Below are 14,313 nucleotides of genomic sequence, written 5' to 3'. Positions count from 1 at the left end.
ATTAATTATTATTTAATCATGTTATCTTTTTTAGTTATGTTATTTTTTATTTATGTTATGTTTTTAATTACTCAAAACATTTAACTGATACGTATGTATGTTACGCCTAAACCTGCACGCAATATTTGTAAATAATAAAATATATTTTTGAAAATGTGCATTATCTAGTAATGGCATTTATTATTCTAATATTGAAACAGTATAAAGGTATCTATGACCTCCGTAATAAATGAAGTATTTACGGACTTTTATGTATATTAAGGAATTGAATCAATTTTTCACGTTCCATAATATACATAAGAGATATATACTTAATATACATATTAATATACATTCTCATCCGATTGAAAAAAATGTAATTTAATAAATATTTTTTTTACAATAAATGCTTCTAGTAATAAAACAAACGCGACATATGTCATTGAAGAAACAGCGTACATCCCTTCATTTGTATATTTCTTCCTGCTTGAAATTATTTCACATATTTCTTTTTTCACAAGCAAACTTCCGATTACCTTAAAATTTTAAAAATATCTATTTTTTCATTTGCAAGAAATTTTTACTTTAAAACGGTTTTAAATACTCTAAAAATTTTTTCCAATAAATAATATGTCTTTGCTAATTTCTAAAAAAAATTTTCATGAAAAAGTTTACATTATTCTTTTATCAAGATTGATTTAACAGTAACACTAAAATATCACTAAATATCACTATAGCTCACTATATCACTAAAATAAAAGAGTTTATGTTTTCTTACAATAAAAGTTAAATAGAATTAATTCTTCAAAATAGCGTTCCAATAAAGCATGGTATTAAAATGTAACGTTATTTTTTGTGATTGGTTCATTAATAAATAATTTCTATTTCTTCGCAAACACAATTTCTTGAAAAAAAAAATTTAAAAATTAAATCTATTATATCCAAAAAGTAGATCATTTTATAAAATATAAATTATTGCTTTTAATAAAATATAAATACAGACTATTTGTAAAGTGATCCTATCAATAAAAAGGTGTTATTTTCTTTTTTATTTCTCTACTAAAAGGAATTAATGAGTTATTTTTATTCATCATGACTAGTCGAGGAGGAGAAAAAGAGGAGTACCACCACATTTACGCGTAATCCATCGCCAATTCCACCTGCAATCGCCAAGTTTATTATCTACGGTATGTTTTGTCAATACGCCCACGGTTAGCCAGGCGGAAATGGGACTCTAACCCATGATCCGTCCACCACTGAGGATATTTCACGCCAGCACTGTGGTTGGTAGGTGCAAGCCGGATGCGGACTCGTATCGGTCAGCTATCATTGGGAATTGAACTCGGTTCACCTCATTGGAAGGCGAATGCCCATAGCCATCACGGCTCAAAGTATAGGAGGTAGTCATAATCAGGGGGAAATGGTCCCCATAGTTTTGTCCTCAGAGCGATTCAAAGTTAGGACTCCGCAATGTTAATTTTATGTTTTGCGTATTTCACCATATTTGGAGAACAGTAGTGGATTAAAAAATTTTTTGCACATAATTATAAAATTCGTTTATCCAAAGTAAATAATCCAAAGTTAATAACAGTAAAAAAAAAATTGAACTGTTAGGTATACATTCTTTTACATCATAAAGAATATAATTTAACAAGCAAAGTACCAAATATGACCGAAATCGGTCGAATAGTTCTTGAGATATCAGATTCTTAAAAATATTTTTTTTTTTTAAATTAAGATTTTCTCTTTATGGGCACTGTGTGTAAATACATTGAATTCGCGATAACTCGAATCTGATAGGACTGACGAAAAATTTCGACATATCGGAAGTTCGACTTACCGTTGGTTTCGGTTTTGGACTTTCAAAATATTGCCGGATTATTTAATTAATGCCTATTAATTACAAATCTTCTAAATGCTTACAATATTTAAGATCATTTTTCTGTCAAGCCATTTACGATAAGACTGTTTGAAGCACTTTATGATACCCTGGTCCATCGGCTGCAACTTTGCTGTCGTGTTTGGCGGGAGAAACTGCAAGTTTACTGCTGTCAAATTTGGTAGATCACTATGCGCTGTGCATTTATCCATAAAGAGTATCACTTTTCTTTTTTTAGCGAAGAATTTCCGATCCAATTTTCTTACATAGTCTTCAAATAAAACTGATGTCATCCAAAACTTTTTGTTAGACTTGTAATCCAAAGGATACGTTTTTACATTCTTGAAACATCGGGGATTTCGGTATTTTCCGATAACAAGTAAGGGCAATTTCTCTGTCCCAGACGCATTTCCTCCAACTAGGACAGTCAAACGTTCCTTGCTCATTTTACCCCCTGAGCAGTTTTCATCCTTAAACATCATAGTCTTATTTGGAAGACATTTAAAAAATAAACCCATTTCATCAATATTGAAAACATCATTTTAACTGTATCCTTGAAGTAAATTTGGTAACGTTTCATTTAACCACTGTTCACATACTTCAAGAGGGACAGCTTTAGCTTCTCCATGAAGAGTGCGAAAGACATTGTGTGTGTGTTGCAAAGGAAGGGGCAAGATATCAGCTCCTAGGTTCTTCTTCTTGCTTTAAAAGAAAAAAAATCGAGTTAAAGGGAGTAAAATTCGAGTAATCGAGAATAATTAACATGAAATTGAAGATAAAAGGGTCGGGACCTCATAAAAAATCGAGTTATAGTAATATTCGAGTTAGCGTACTTCGAGTTATAGCGAATTGACTGTAGTATCATTAAAGAATTTTTTGTACTACTGCGTGTAATATGGTGCAGTGCATTGACACATCATTTGTCTTTTTATTACTCTTTGCTAAAAACTATTTTTCGTTCTAATAAAGATAGATATAAATTAATATTCCTTTTTATACCTCTGTATTTTTATCTGAGTTTTTTTCTTCTCGATTTTGATAGACATTTTCTTTCAGGAGCCCTATCATAAGAATTCATGCATTTTTGAGAAGCAGAAGAAGTAACTATTTTTTTTCTCGAATATTTTGTCTTTAAATCAACGGAATTTCCCAAAATGTCTGAATAACTAAATTTCCAATGTAAAAAAATAAAAATAAAAAGAACGAAGTTAGGTAGATATGTACAATTTGCTGCATTCAGTAAAATAAATAAATAAATAGAATCACAATTATTTTCCTTAAGTTTTAGTATTACTTACAAAATTCGACAGTAGATAGCAGCACTGACTGGGAAAACTGTCAAGCATTGTTTTCAAAATAACCACCATTTGTAGAAAAAACGAAATAGTACGACTCGCAGTAGAAAGCATTGTTTTATGAAGGGTTCATTCATGCTGATCTTATGAATTCTAAATAAGTAGCATCAAGTCTTTTCCCAATGTTCGGAAATCTATTTTTATTTAACTAGGCCTTCTTACACACTGGAGTTCCCGACAAACCTTTTCTTATCTCTTTCTCAATATATTGTTCATTCAAGGATGTTACTTTTCAACCTATTAGTTAAACCTCTTCTTACGCATTTGTCTCGTTACTTTTGTATAGTCATTAGTTGTTTAGACTTTCAGGAGGATTATTGAAAGTTTTATTCATTCCTATTGTTTTCTCACAAGGAAAAGTGTTTATTCAAAGCTCTTCCAACTGTTTTTTTTTTAAAAAAAATAAATAAAAAAAACACAGCTGGAACCATTCAAAGTTTACACGACACTACTTACCATAAACATGTTAACTATAAAATACCAGGCGTCCTTTAAATAAAGTGGTTACTAAACATTAAGATGTAAAATTTGTAACATTTACTTAAATATTTCTTTTATTAAACTATTGTTGATATAGATTGTAGATATTGATAATGTAGATTTATGACTATAATATTTCTCGACGCTATTTTTGAACTTTTTTTTAAAAATAGGTTTACTCTTTTCCATATTGTTTTGAAATCATTTAAAATCTTTCTTTATATTCTGTTTATGAAACTACTTGTTTGATAACTAATTGATCTTTCCTTATATTTTGTCTATGAAACTACTTGTTTGATAACTAATTGATCTTTCTTTATATTCTGTTTGCGAAACTACTTGTATGATGACTAATTGATCTTTCTTTATATTCTGTTTATGAAACTACTTGTTTGATAACTAATTGATCTTTCCTTATATTCTGTTTATGAAACTACTTGTTTGATAACTAATTGATCTTTCTTTATATTCTGTTTGCGAAACTACTTGTATGATAACTAATTGATCTTTCTTTTAATTTTCAGATGACAGACAAGATTATATTGATGGGTAAGTTTTTTTTTTCTTAACTAAACATTCAATTTTATATTTGCTTTAAGAATTTTTTTTTTTTTGAATATATGTAAGCATACCATTTCTGAGCCTAGATTTTATTTTTCTATAATACTTGAAAAGTATGGAAAAATGTAGACTAAATGTTGGAACTTTCAATCATGTCACGATTCATGTAAATACATATAACCTGGGAGTGGATATCGAAAATATTTGTATAAGAACTATTTTTTGTATGAAACAGACCTCACCTATTTTTTTAAAGTTTGAGTGGTAGTTAAAAGAAAAGGCTATCCACTTATTTCGGGAATAGTTACTCGCAATCATTAATTTGTTACTACTTTTTTTAATGCGTTATTTTTGTAGTTTGGTGTAATAATTCACTTTCTAAATAAACCTTTTAATTACATATTTTTTGCCTAATTTTTCTATTCTAATCATACATTCTTTTGTTTTAGGGGTATTCTTGCCCGCTTTAGAACTGCTGACAATTTAGTTACACAGGTATATTTTAATGTATATTTACTACATAGCAAATATGAATTTTATAAAGCTGTCTTATTTTAACTTAAATTTTGATATTACCTAGCAATCGTCACTGGTAATTCTTTTTATTGTTTATTACGACAATTTTAAACATTGAATATAATTCGTGCTTTTGTTCGATTTAAACAGCGTACCGGAAATTATCGAGTGGACAGACCACGACGAGCATCTAGACCAATTAAAGAAGAACCTACAGATGAAGAAGTTTCTAGAAAATTGTGTAAGTTTTAATTATATTTTGCAACTTAAAACTGATAAAATTCGTAATTCGTTAAGTCGAACTTATTCCCACCCGGAAATAGAAGGTGGTAGAAATAAATGCTTTGCTCAGATCTTCTCAGGAAACCACAATATTAATTCTATCCAACTTTCAATATTAGTCACAAAATTCGCCAACAGATGGCACTACGTGAAACACTATATAACTATATTTTAGTTAGCATATCAAACCATTCAAACTGGAATTTTTGTATGGTTGTCAGTTAATTATGTCCTCATACTGCACTACATCGTGAGTAAAAATGATTTTTGTATTATAATGTTTAGAAGTTTTCTGCGCTTAAATGCTATTTGAATGGGTCGTTTTCAAGACATTCTGCGTATTCCTAAATGACTCAAATGACTTATTTTGGTATTTATTTCAGCCAAAAAGAATAATTGCGCAGAATGCTGTGAGGATCATAGAGTACTGGAGCGAAGAACTAAGAGAGCTCTTCATGGACACGGAAATCACGATCCCTTATGGCTACAAAATGTAAGTTTATGGCTACATTTTTGCATTATTATTTCATTAACATTTTTACTTTACTTAATTCTACTTACTTTACTTAAGTACTGTAAGTGCTTTCAATAACACATTCAATTAAAAATTTATTACTACTGATTTAACAACCCACAACAATGATCTGACAACCTCTTCTCGCTCCCGTGAAAATGACGGGGTGAAGTTTCGCCCACTATTTCTCACTCCCGTGATATTTCCGGGCTGGAGTGTTTAGTAGTAACGCGCCAATAAGAATAAAACTATTTCATTTCTTTTGCCCGTAAAGCATTTTATTTCTCGTTTTACGCACCAGATGGCAGTACCAGGATATTTTTAAGGGTATTATCAGAAGAGATGAAAACAATAAGAGGTGCAGGAAGGAAACTCGGTACTACTGTCTAGATTGTGACGTTGGCCTCTGTATCTCATGCTTTGAAATTTATCACACAAGAAAAAATTGCTAATCTTTATTTATATTATGCATAAGTTTAAATTTTTTTTTTTTAATGTTTAAAACATTTTTAAATTTTCTTGCTTGCTTGAAAACCAACATTAAATCATAGTAACCCTGGATGTTGGCTTTTCCTAAAAATTTAATTTTTTTAAATGTGAAGCTAAAAACAAATCAAAAATTAAAAATGAATATATATATATTGTTTATACACATATTTTTATATAATTTTCAGGGATTAAAAAAAAAAGGCACTTTTATGATCGTTTTCTTGAAAATTAACCGATCATTAAGGGGTTAACAACGTATTGAAAGTGATATTAGTTTAAAGTGATTTAGTAGCACATCTCTTCTGCTTTAATAGGTCATACAACTTATTCTAACTAATTAGAATTTCAATTGCTAGATATTGAACAGTCATGGGCTTACAAGTATTTCTTAGTCAAGGCAATATATATTGTTCATAAATCGATTCGATTGAAGAGCATAGTGCATGAAGGTGACGAGTGTCTTTCAAATAAAGAGCGATATTTTATGTTTAAAAGCATTTTATTGCCAGTTGGCATTGGACTTAAATTTTTTTTCTAGTAAGGTCTGCATAAAAGAATAATAAGTTAAGTAAACAAGTTTTTGCTGTTGCCGTAAAAAATTCACTGAAATGTCACTTAAAGCATTTTTTTGATTTACTAATAGTAAGATCATTATAATTATAGGTTTCACTTTACTTTTTTTCTTCTTTTTTATACAAATTTGAGGACATAAACATCTATCTTATGAACTGCTGATAAATTACGAATAGTAGTCACGTATACTTGATTCGCCCTAAAACCTTCCAAATCTGATTTTTTAGCGTATTTCTTTTGATTAGCAGTTTTGAACCCTATATTCAGAGCTGCCACCTTTCTACAATATTCTACTCCTTTTTTGCCAATTTTTTAAAAATGTCCCATTCAAGCACTAAATCCAATTTTTTAAGAAGTTTAAAAAGGTAACCTATAAAATTACAACTCCTTTGACCAACATTAATCTTATTATTAATTTATTTTATTATTATGTTTTTTTTTATGAAATAAGTAAATTAACTAAAATGGGAATTTTGATTTCGCATTTAAAGAAACTGATGAAACAATTACAAATATGATTCTTGCAGACGATTTTCCTCTACAGCGAAGCAAAAGTAAAAATTCTTTACCGCGCATTTGATTTGTTAAGAACTTGTCAGCATAAGATACGCTATTTTAGTGGTCCAATCAAATCCTATACTCTTGCAACGTCATACAGTCGTTTAATCGAAATATGTCGCCAAGTTTAGGATATAATTGTTTGATTTATTTTATGATATTGAGTTATAATTGTTTGATTTATTTAATTCACCATTACTTTGTTCAAAATAAAACTATTTAGTTATACATTGAATTAACATTGATTAAATATATGATTAAACTAACAATAGTTAAAGTAAAAGCAAAGTAAGTCTGTCAGATTAGCAACGACCACATTTAAGTTACCGTTTTTTTATTTAATTACAACTTGGTTCGATTTTGAACGAATGCTTTTCTGAATCACCCGTCCCCAAGGGGTTAAAGCAGTGTTTCCCAAAGTGTGGTAACAAACGAAAATTTTTATTTAAAAACAAAGCTAGCTATGAAAATTTGCGATTACGTATTTTTCTATTGGCTATTTTTTGCAAAGTTAACAGTTAATAATTAGTGGTGTCACCAGCCAGTAGTGGTTTTCAACTTTTGTGCAATTTTGTTTATAGTAAAAAATACATTAAATTTCTTATTAGTGGTACACAGCGCAACGAAAAATTTAGAAAGGGTACACAAAAGTCATAAGTTTGGGAAACTCTGCCTTAGGGCAAAAGTTAGTCAATTGAAGAAATGAGAGGCCTGCTTGGTGGGCAGGTATTTTGTCCTACCTTATATCAAGTCAAATTCCGTCGTTACTGAAGGAAGTTTAAAGCCAAACTAAAAATCATCAATTCTCCATACTCTTTCTATATCATTTGTAAGAATTTCATTTTTATAAATAAAACGTAACATTTTTAAACTAATATTTTAATACTTTTTTAGGTAAACCAATGCCCATATTGTAAAGATATGTGGGATGAAAATCATCAGTTGAAATTTGTTGACGTTGAACCTGAATGGTGGTTTCTATAGATTACGACGAAATGTTGTTGAATATTTTATAACCGGCTTGGAAAACCGGTTTCTACAATTAAGAAAAATCATTTTTTTACTGGAAGCATCATATATTGTTAAATAAATAGCACGTCATTTATTTTCCTAAATTTGTTTTTATTTACCTGTATGATAAAAGGACCATTGACAACGCATCCAATAAACTTGTACAAGACCGTAGACTGCCTTCCGAGCAATATGAATGATTCATTATTCATATTAATTATAATTTCATATTAATTCACTATTCGTGAAAAATTGAAAAAACCCTATTTTTCAAATCATATTTCATTTATGAACTTGTGAATCCGAAGCGGGTGTATGATGCAGCTTACAATCTCATACCCGCCAACTTTTACGCATTTGGCATAAAATTTTATTTTTATATTTAAAGTGGTAGTAAATATATACTATTATTTCCCTTATAAACTTAATTTTTAAATGATTTTAACCACCACTATTCTTAAAAAAATTAAGCATATATATTCATATATGTTACTATCACATACCCTCCAACTTATGAGGATTTTGAAAATAATTCTTTCTAGTTTTAGCGAACCAAAGTAGAAATTTTTAAAGCAAATGGATCTTTCATAAAACTTTTATCAGAACTTAAGAATCTAGCCATATGGCCTGCACTTTTATAAGTAATAGTGGATAAGTTACGCTAAAAGTATTTTTTTTTAAATATTAAGACATTAATTTTGCTACCGTCTGAAAAGAAGATTTCTGAAACTACGGAAATTCCGTAGCAGTTGGAGGGTATGTATCATTGTTGTCAGCTCAAGATTATTCAAATACAGTAGAAGTCCGATAATCCGGCACGTTCGGGATCGACTCGGTGCCGGACTACTGAGAATTCCGGTCTATCGGGCGGTAATTATAAGAACAATTAGGTTAATAATTAAACTACAAATACAATATTTCAAATACATACAACAAAGTTTATTTTACATTTCATATAATGTATGTACACGTACTGTTAAACATATTTCACTTAGATTTAAAAAAGTCACAAATGTCTTTTTGTTTTCTTGACTTTTGGCGTTTAGTATAAAATTTATTTTTAATGATATGGAAATCAATAATTTCTGAAGCNCCAGCTGACGGCGTCCTGTCCTAAGAAACCAGGCCTTTAGATTTAAAAAAGTCACGAATGTTTTTTTGTTTTCTTGACTTTTAGCGTTTAGTATAAAATTTATTTCTAATGATATGGAAATCAATAATTTCTGAAGCACTGTAGCTGGTACTAGCCTCAGTAAAAGAGATAAACTTATTTAGTGATTCTGCAGCTTCGGCCCAGCTGATTTTTTCCTTTTCTTCCGCTTCGGCATCTGAGTCACTTTCTTTAAGATTTTGAGTAGGCTGAGGGTTTACTACAATGTTGATAATGTTAAAGACACACTTTTGGAGGAAACCAAAATTTTTACAATTTTCCGGAGCCATGCCGGACTATCGGGAATTCCGGACTGTTGGATGCCGGACTAATGGACTTCTACTGTACAACGTATTTTTTGCTTAAATTAGAAATCTTAATTCCATTTTAATACCACTGGGAAAAATCATAATGGAAGTGATTAAAAGTTGGCAGGTATGCAATCTCCATCAAGCAACATTGTACAAATCCGAAAATATTAATATTGATCTCGATCGGCTGTTCAATGTCTATTCAGTCATCAAAAGAATTTACACAGAATGTGTAATGAATGTTTGCACAGAATGCTGCATTTAAATATGTCTGCGAAATTTTGAACCGAGCAGTTCACGATTAACAGTTAAAGATGTCCAAGATGAAAACACAATAAAGTTTCTACTCCAAAAACAACAAAAAATTAGACAACAACCATTTTGTCAATGGGTAACCTGTGATCGCCGCAAGACGATCACTATTTTCTTCAATTTGCATTGAATCATATTTATTTTGAACTAAATTAATACAAAATAATGAAAAATGTGTTTAATAAAAATTCTGTGTCAAAGCATGAAGGTATTTATTACATGATTTTTATATAATCATGGAGCGAATACTTTAGTTGACAACAACTAATCAGAAAATAAAATATAATATAATTATTATTATTTGGAATTTTATTTCAACACTTTTATTTTTAAAGAAAAATTATAATAATTTTAGTAAAAAGGGTCCTCAATTATAGATACCACAACACTATTTAATAGAAATTACCAAGCTCTGCTCTCCCACGGTTTTGGGAAGTGTGAGTGAGTCTTATAGAGAAGAATTTATAAATATTGCATTTTAAACATAGAAAACTGACTGTGATGTATGTCACCTCGTGCCATGACAAGAAGATTAGAAAGTAGGCGTTACTTACTATCGCATAGAGAGAAGTTGATTTTTAAGCTCTGAAAGCCTTAGAAATTAATGTAAATAAGGATTTTGATGTAAATATAATTAAACGGGTGAACAACATTTAACAATAAATATATCATTATGAAAAGGTAAAAGACCTCTTAGAAGAGAGAAGGCCTCATCACGAGTGACCATGAACAAGAAATTTGATCATTTAGTATACCGAACCAGTGACGAATCCAGCAGGGGGGGGCATGCCCCCCCCCAAATTGAAAAATAAAATAAAATAAAATTTTTTTTTAATAGTTTACAAAAGAAATGAAATATTAAAAAAATTATTTAAAGGGGCATGTACACCTAGGTAGGTCAGAAAAATCGATTTTTTTTTTATTCGAAGTCTCAAAACTTGGCCGAGAGCAACTCAAAATCAAGAACGATTAAATGGACTCGCATAATTAAACATTCATCGAGAAATTGATTTGGATGTTGAAAAAATCATTGACAGATTTGCCAAAGTTTCCAAAAAACGCATTACAATTATTATTTAAAGATTTTAATACTTGAATTATTTATGTATTGTTCATTACGAAAAAAATAAATGAGAAGACTAGCATTAGAAACCCCAGTTCTTTTTTTTTATCAAAAAAAATATTTGAAAAATTATTTTTTATAAAAAAAATTAATTGTGGGGGGGGGGTCTGAGTCGTAGACCCCCCCCCCAGGAAAAATTTCTCATTACCCATCTGTACCAAGCGTTAGGACATCTTTCATACAATCCGTCACTGCGCATCTTAGTAGCTCGAGCGTAGTGGCATCTTTCGGATTTTATCTCCACTACGCAGTTTCTGTTCGTTACCCGGGACCATATATGGCAGTACTTTTACTTTCGTTACTTGTACCGCCGTTACAAGTAAAAAGTACGTACTTTTACTTGCACTTCGTTGCTTTTTAAATTTAGTACTTTTACTTGTACTTTCGTTACTTTTTTAGGGAAAAAGTACAAGTATTTGTAACGGAAATATCGAATGAAATCGTTACTTTTTTCTAAAACTCGGTAAGCTTTCTAAAAAAAAAAAATTTATTAAATTTAAAAATAAATGCTTATGTTTTTTTAATTTATAAAATTAATGTGCAATATATATGCATTCACAGCTAACTTCGTGTTTAAATACCTTCTGTTTCAACTTATACTGCACATTCAATTATTTTTTACTAGCTCAAAGATCACAAAGCTATCTGAAACCCCGTGTTTGCTTTGCTTATGTTTGTGCTTTTAAAATGCGTTTCTATAGAGTAAAATAATTTTAAATCAATGGTAATTTAAATAAATAAAAATAATAAATTAAAATTAAAATCAATAGATAAAATTCTTTTTCTTGCAAATCCATAAAATGTTTGATATTAAAATTATATTTGATTTTAAAATTATATTATACGATTATATTATAAAATTATATTGCAAAATTAAATTATAATATTCTTCGAAATTTAAAAATAAATTAATGTCCATAACTTTCAAAATTAAAAATAATTAAATAAATAGCAACATTCAATAAAAGTTTAGTTTACTTTGAATTTTCGATTTCCTAGAAATGTACTTTTAAATCGTTACTTTTTTTGTTTAGTACTTGTACTTTTACTTGTACTTTTTACACGTTACTTTTTAAAAGTAACGTTGCCATGTATGCCCGGGACTACTAAATTGATCCGTGCTAAGGCTTTTTCTCTTCTAGGAGGTGTTACCTAAAGTCAGCGAGAAATCTTTAGCTTATGAATGTGAAGAAACTGTATCTTAAAAATTAGTTAAGCTCAAAAATCTTGAAAACCGTCGAATTTGGAATTTAAAGGTCATGAAAACTGTCATTACCGGAATACAACCTTAACCTGCGCATTTTAATTAATTAAAAAAGGAACATCATTCGAATGAAGTGTTCCAATGAATTTATGTGTTGATTATTGAATATTACATTAAAAAAAAATTTTTTTTAACTTCCAGATAACAATTTTTTTTTTTTTTTTTTTTTTTTTTTTTTAAATTTGTTTGTTTGGGAAGAGAAAACAAATATCGAATGTTGGTTACAGTCGCCGAGAGAGTTTTCATGGAAAAACTGTGACAAAATATGATAATTTTTCATTTCCAAACATGCGACTGACGTTCAATTTTTCGCTCCAGTCGCAAACAATTAAAAAAACACGTGTTTCTGATCTCTGAACATGAACTTTAAATTAAAAATGTGCAGCAATGCGTTAACCATTACCGGTTGATCATTTTTTGGATGAAATGTTGCGCCAGTCTGGCAACACTTAATCCAAAAATATTACGAACCACTAAAAATGTAAAACGTTTGACTTCGAAACTTTCACCAATTTTTAGCGCTACCACTATGCTTTAAGCAACAAAGTGATAAAGTATGCCTCTTCAATAAAAATACACGATTTGTTTTCGAGATCAGTATGATTTTAAACAATGTGAAGTTTCTTCAAGCTAACTTTATTACAGTCGCTTATTGCCTCAGCTTTGGTATGATTTTTTTTAGAACTTTATTGTGTTCAATTTTTAAGTGTTACTCAGCATCTAAACAACTAAAACGACGTCTAGAGTATGCCTCGCAAATCCACGTGCGTTTTAGTGACGTTTTTCACCTTCAAGCTTTCTAAACAGTTTTCAGAGGACTTCTTCAGAGTAAGTTATAGGCTAGATATCTTATAGCAATGTTGTGAATGGAACAATGTATCACTCTCAATGTTTCTAGATAGTGTGCTGATAACTGATCCCGGATTCCTTGTTAGGGGGCTCTTTAATGTTAAAAAAAAATGTGTAATGTTAAAAAAAATTCACTTTTGAATAATTTTTATTTATTTATTTTTTTAATTTTAAGAATGTAAAACAATTATACATTATTATAAAAGCTTTAATATATCATTTGCAGGGGCACCGTTAACTTATATTTTTGGGAGGGAGAAATTTTATTCCGTTTCCTATTTTGATCGAATCATAAATTAGCACAAACAATTATTCTTATATATTATATGTAAACATCAAAAGTGTCTCTAAAAATTCTTGTTGGTGATGAAGCTATAAGTTATAAATAATATAGTTGTCAACTTATCCTGTTTTCCTTGGAAATTTTTCTTTTATATTTTAAGTGTTAGCAAAATTTATACTTTGATATTTTATTCAGTGTTTAATAATTTTGATTTAAAATGTTCTTGCTCGCCATTATTGTCGATCAACTTAACCATCTATATCAATCAATAACAATCAATGTGGATCTAAAGAAATTTAAGATAGCAGTTTAGATATTAAATATGTTTGGTGTAGTATAAAATTTACAAAACAGTATATTAATCTAGAGATCTTCAATCTTTTGCAATCCGAGAACCGCAGCATTAAATCAGTAAATAGTGAGGGCCGCACAGTTATTAGATAAAGGTAAAAAAATTCAATAGCAGGAGGAGATTATGTACTAGTTCATTTTAGTATTATAAGGTATTGAATATTTTCTGTTTTCGAATTTTGCTCTCGGAATGAATTAAACTAACAGCTGTGTTAACTAAAGCGTGTTCACAGTTTAAAAAATACTATGTTCACAAATTATCTTTATGGATGGTACAAAAAGCTATTATTGTAAGCTAATTTATATCTCTCTATTTCGGATGAAGCTGGCTTACATGTAGAACTGGAGAAATAAAAGAGTTAAGTGTCTGTAAAAATTGTAAAAAGTCCTTTAAGACGCATCCTGCTGCCTATGCATGAATTAAGTTTAAGTTATGTTCTAGGCATGGTAAAAAATTGCAGCGGGACATTTCT

The 14,313-nt window shown here is 29.6% G+C and overlaps 1 protein-coding gene across 3 annotated transcripts in view; it reads left to right on the top strand.

Annotated features, from left to right (window-relative positions):
* The window catches only part of LOC107451436 (uncharacterized), a 24,911-nt gene extending 16,610 nt beyond the window's left edge, over window positions 1–8,301 (top strand). For all 3 annotated transcript variants that reach the window (XM_043043828.2, XM_071185366.1, XM_071185367.1), the window contains 6 exons: window positions 2,915–2,958; window positions 4,218–4,242; window positions 4,704–4,749; window positions 4,921–5,011; window positions 5,436–5,545; window positions 8,081–8,301. In XM_043043828.2, the coding sequence (XP_042899762.1) occupies window positions 2,915–2,958; window positions 4,218–4,242; window positions 4,704–4,749; window positions 4,921–5,011; window positions 5,436–5,545; window positions 8,081–8,170 (406 nt within the window). In that variant the 3' untranslated portion in view covers window positions 8,171–8,301. The remainder of the gene's footprint in view (window positions 1–2,914; window positions 2,959–4,217; window positions 4,243–4,703; window positions 4,750–4,920; window positions 5,012–5,435; window positions 5,546–8,080) is intronic.
* The last annotated feature ends 6,012 nt before the right edge of the window (window positions 8,302–14,313 follow it).

The sequence above is a fragment of the Parasteatoda tepidariorum genome, chromosome 9 (genome assembly GCF_043381705.1).
Source record: "Parasteatoda tepidariorum isolate YZ-2023 chromosome 9, CAS_Ptep_4.0, whole genome shotgun sequence".
In the NCBI taxonomy this organism is placed as follows: domain Eukaryota; kingdom Metazoa; phylum Arthropoda; class Arachnida; order Araneae; family Theridiidae; genus Parasteatoda; species Parasteatoda tepidariorum.
This window is presented reverse-complemented; position numbering and strand designations above follow the sequence as displayed.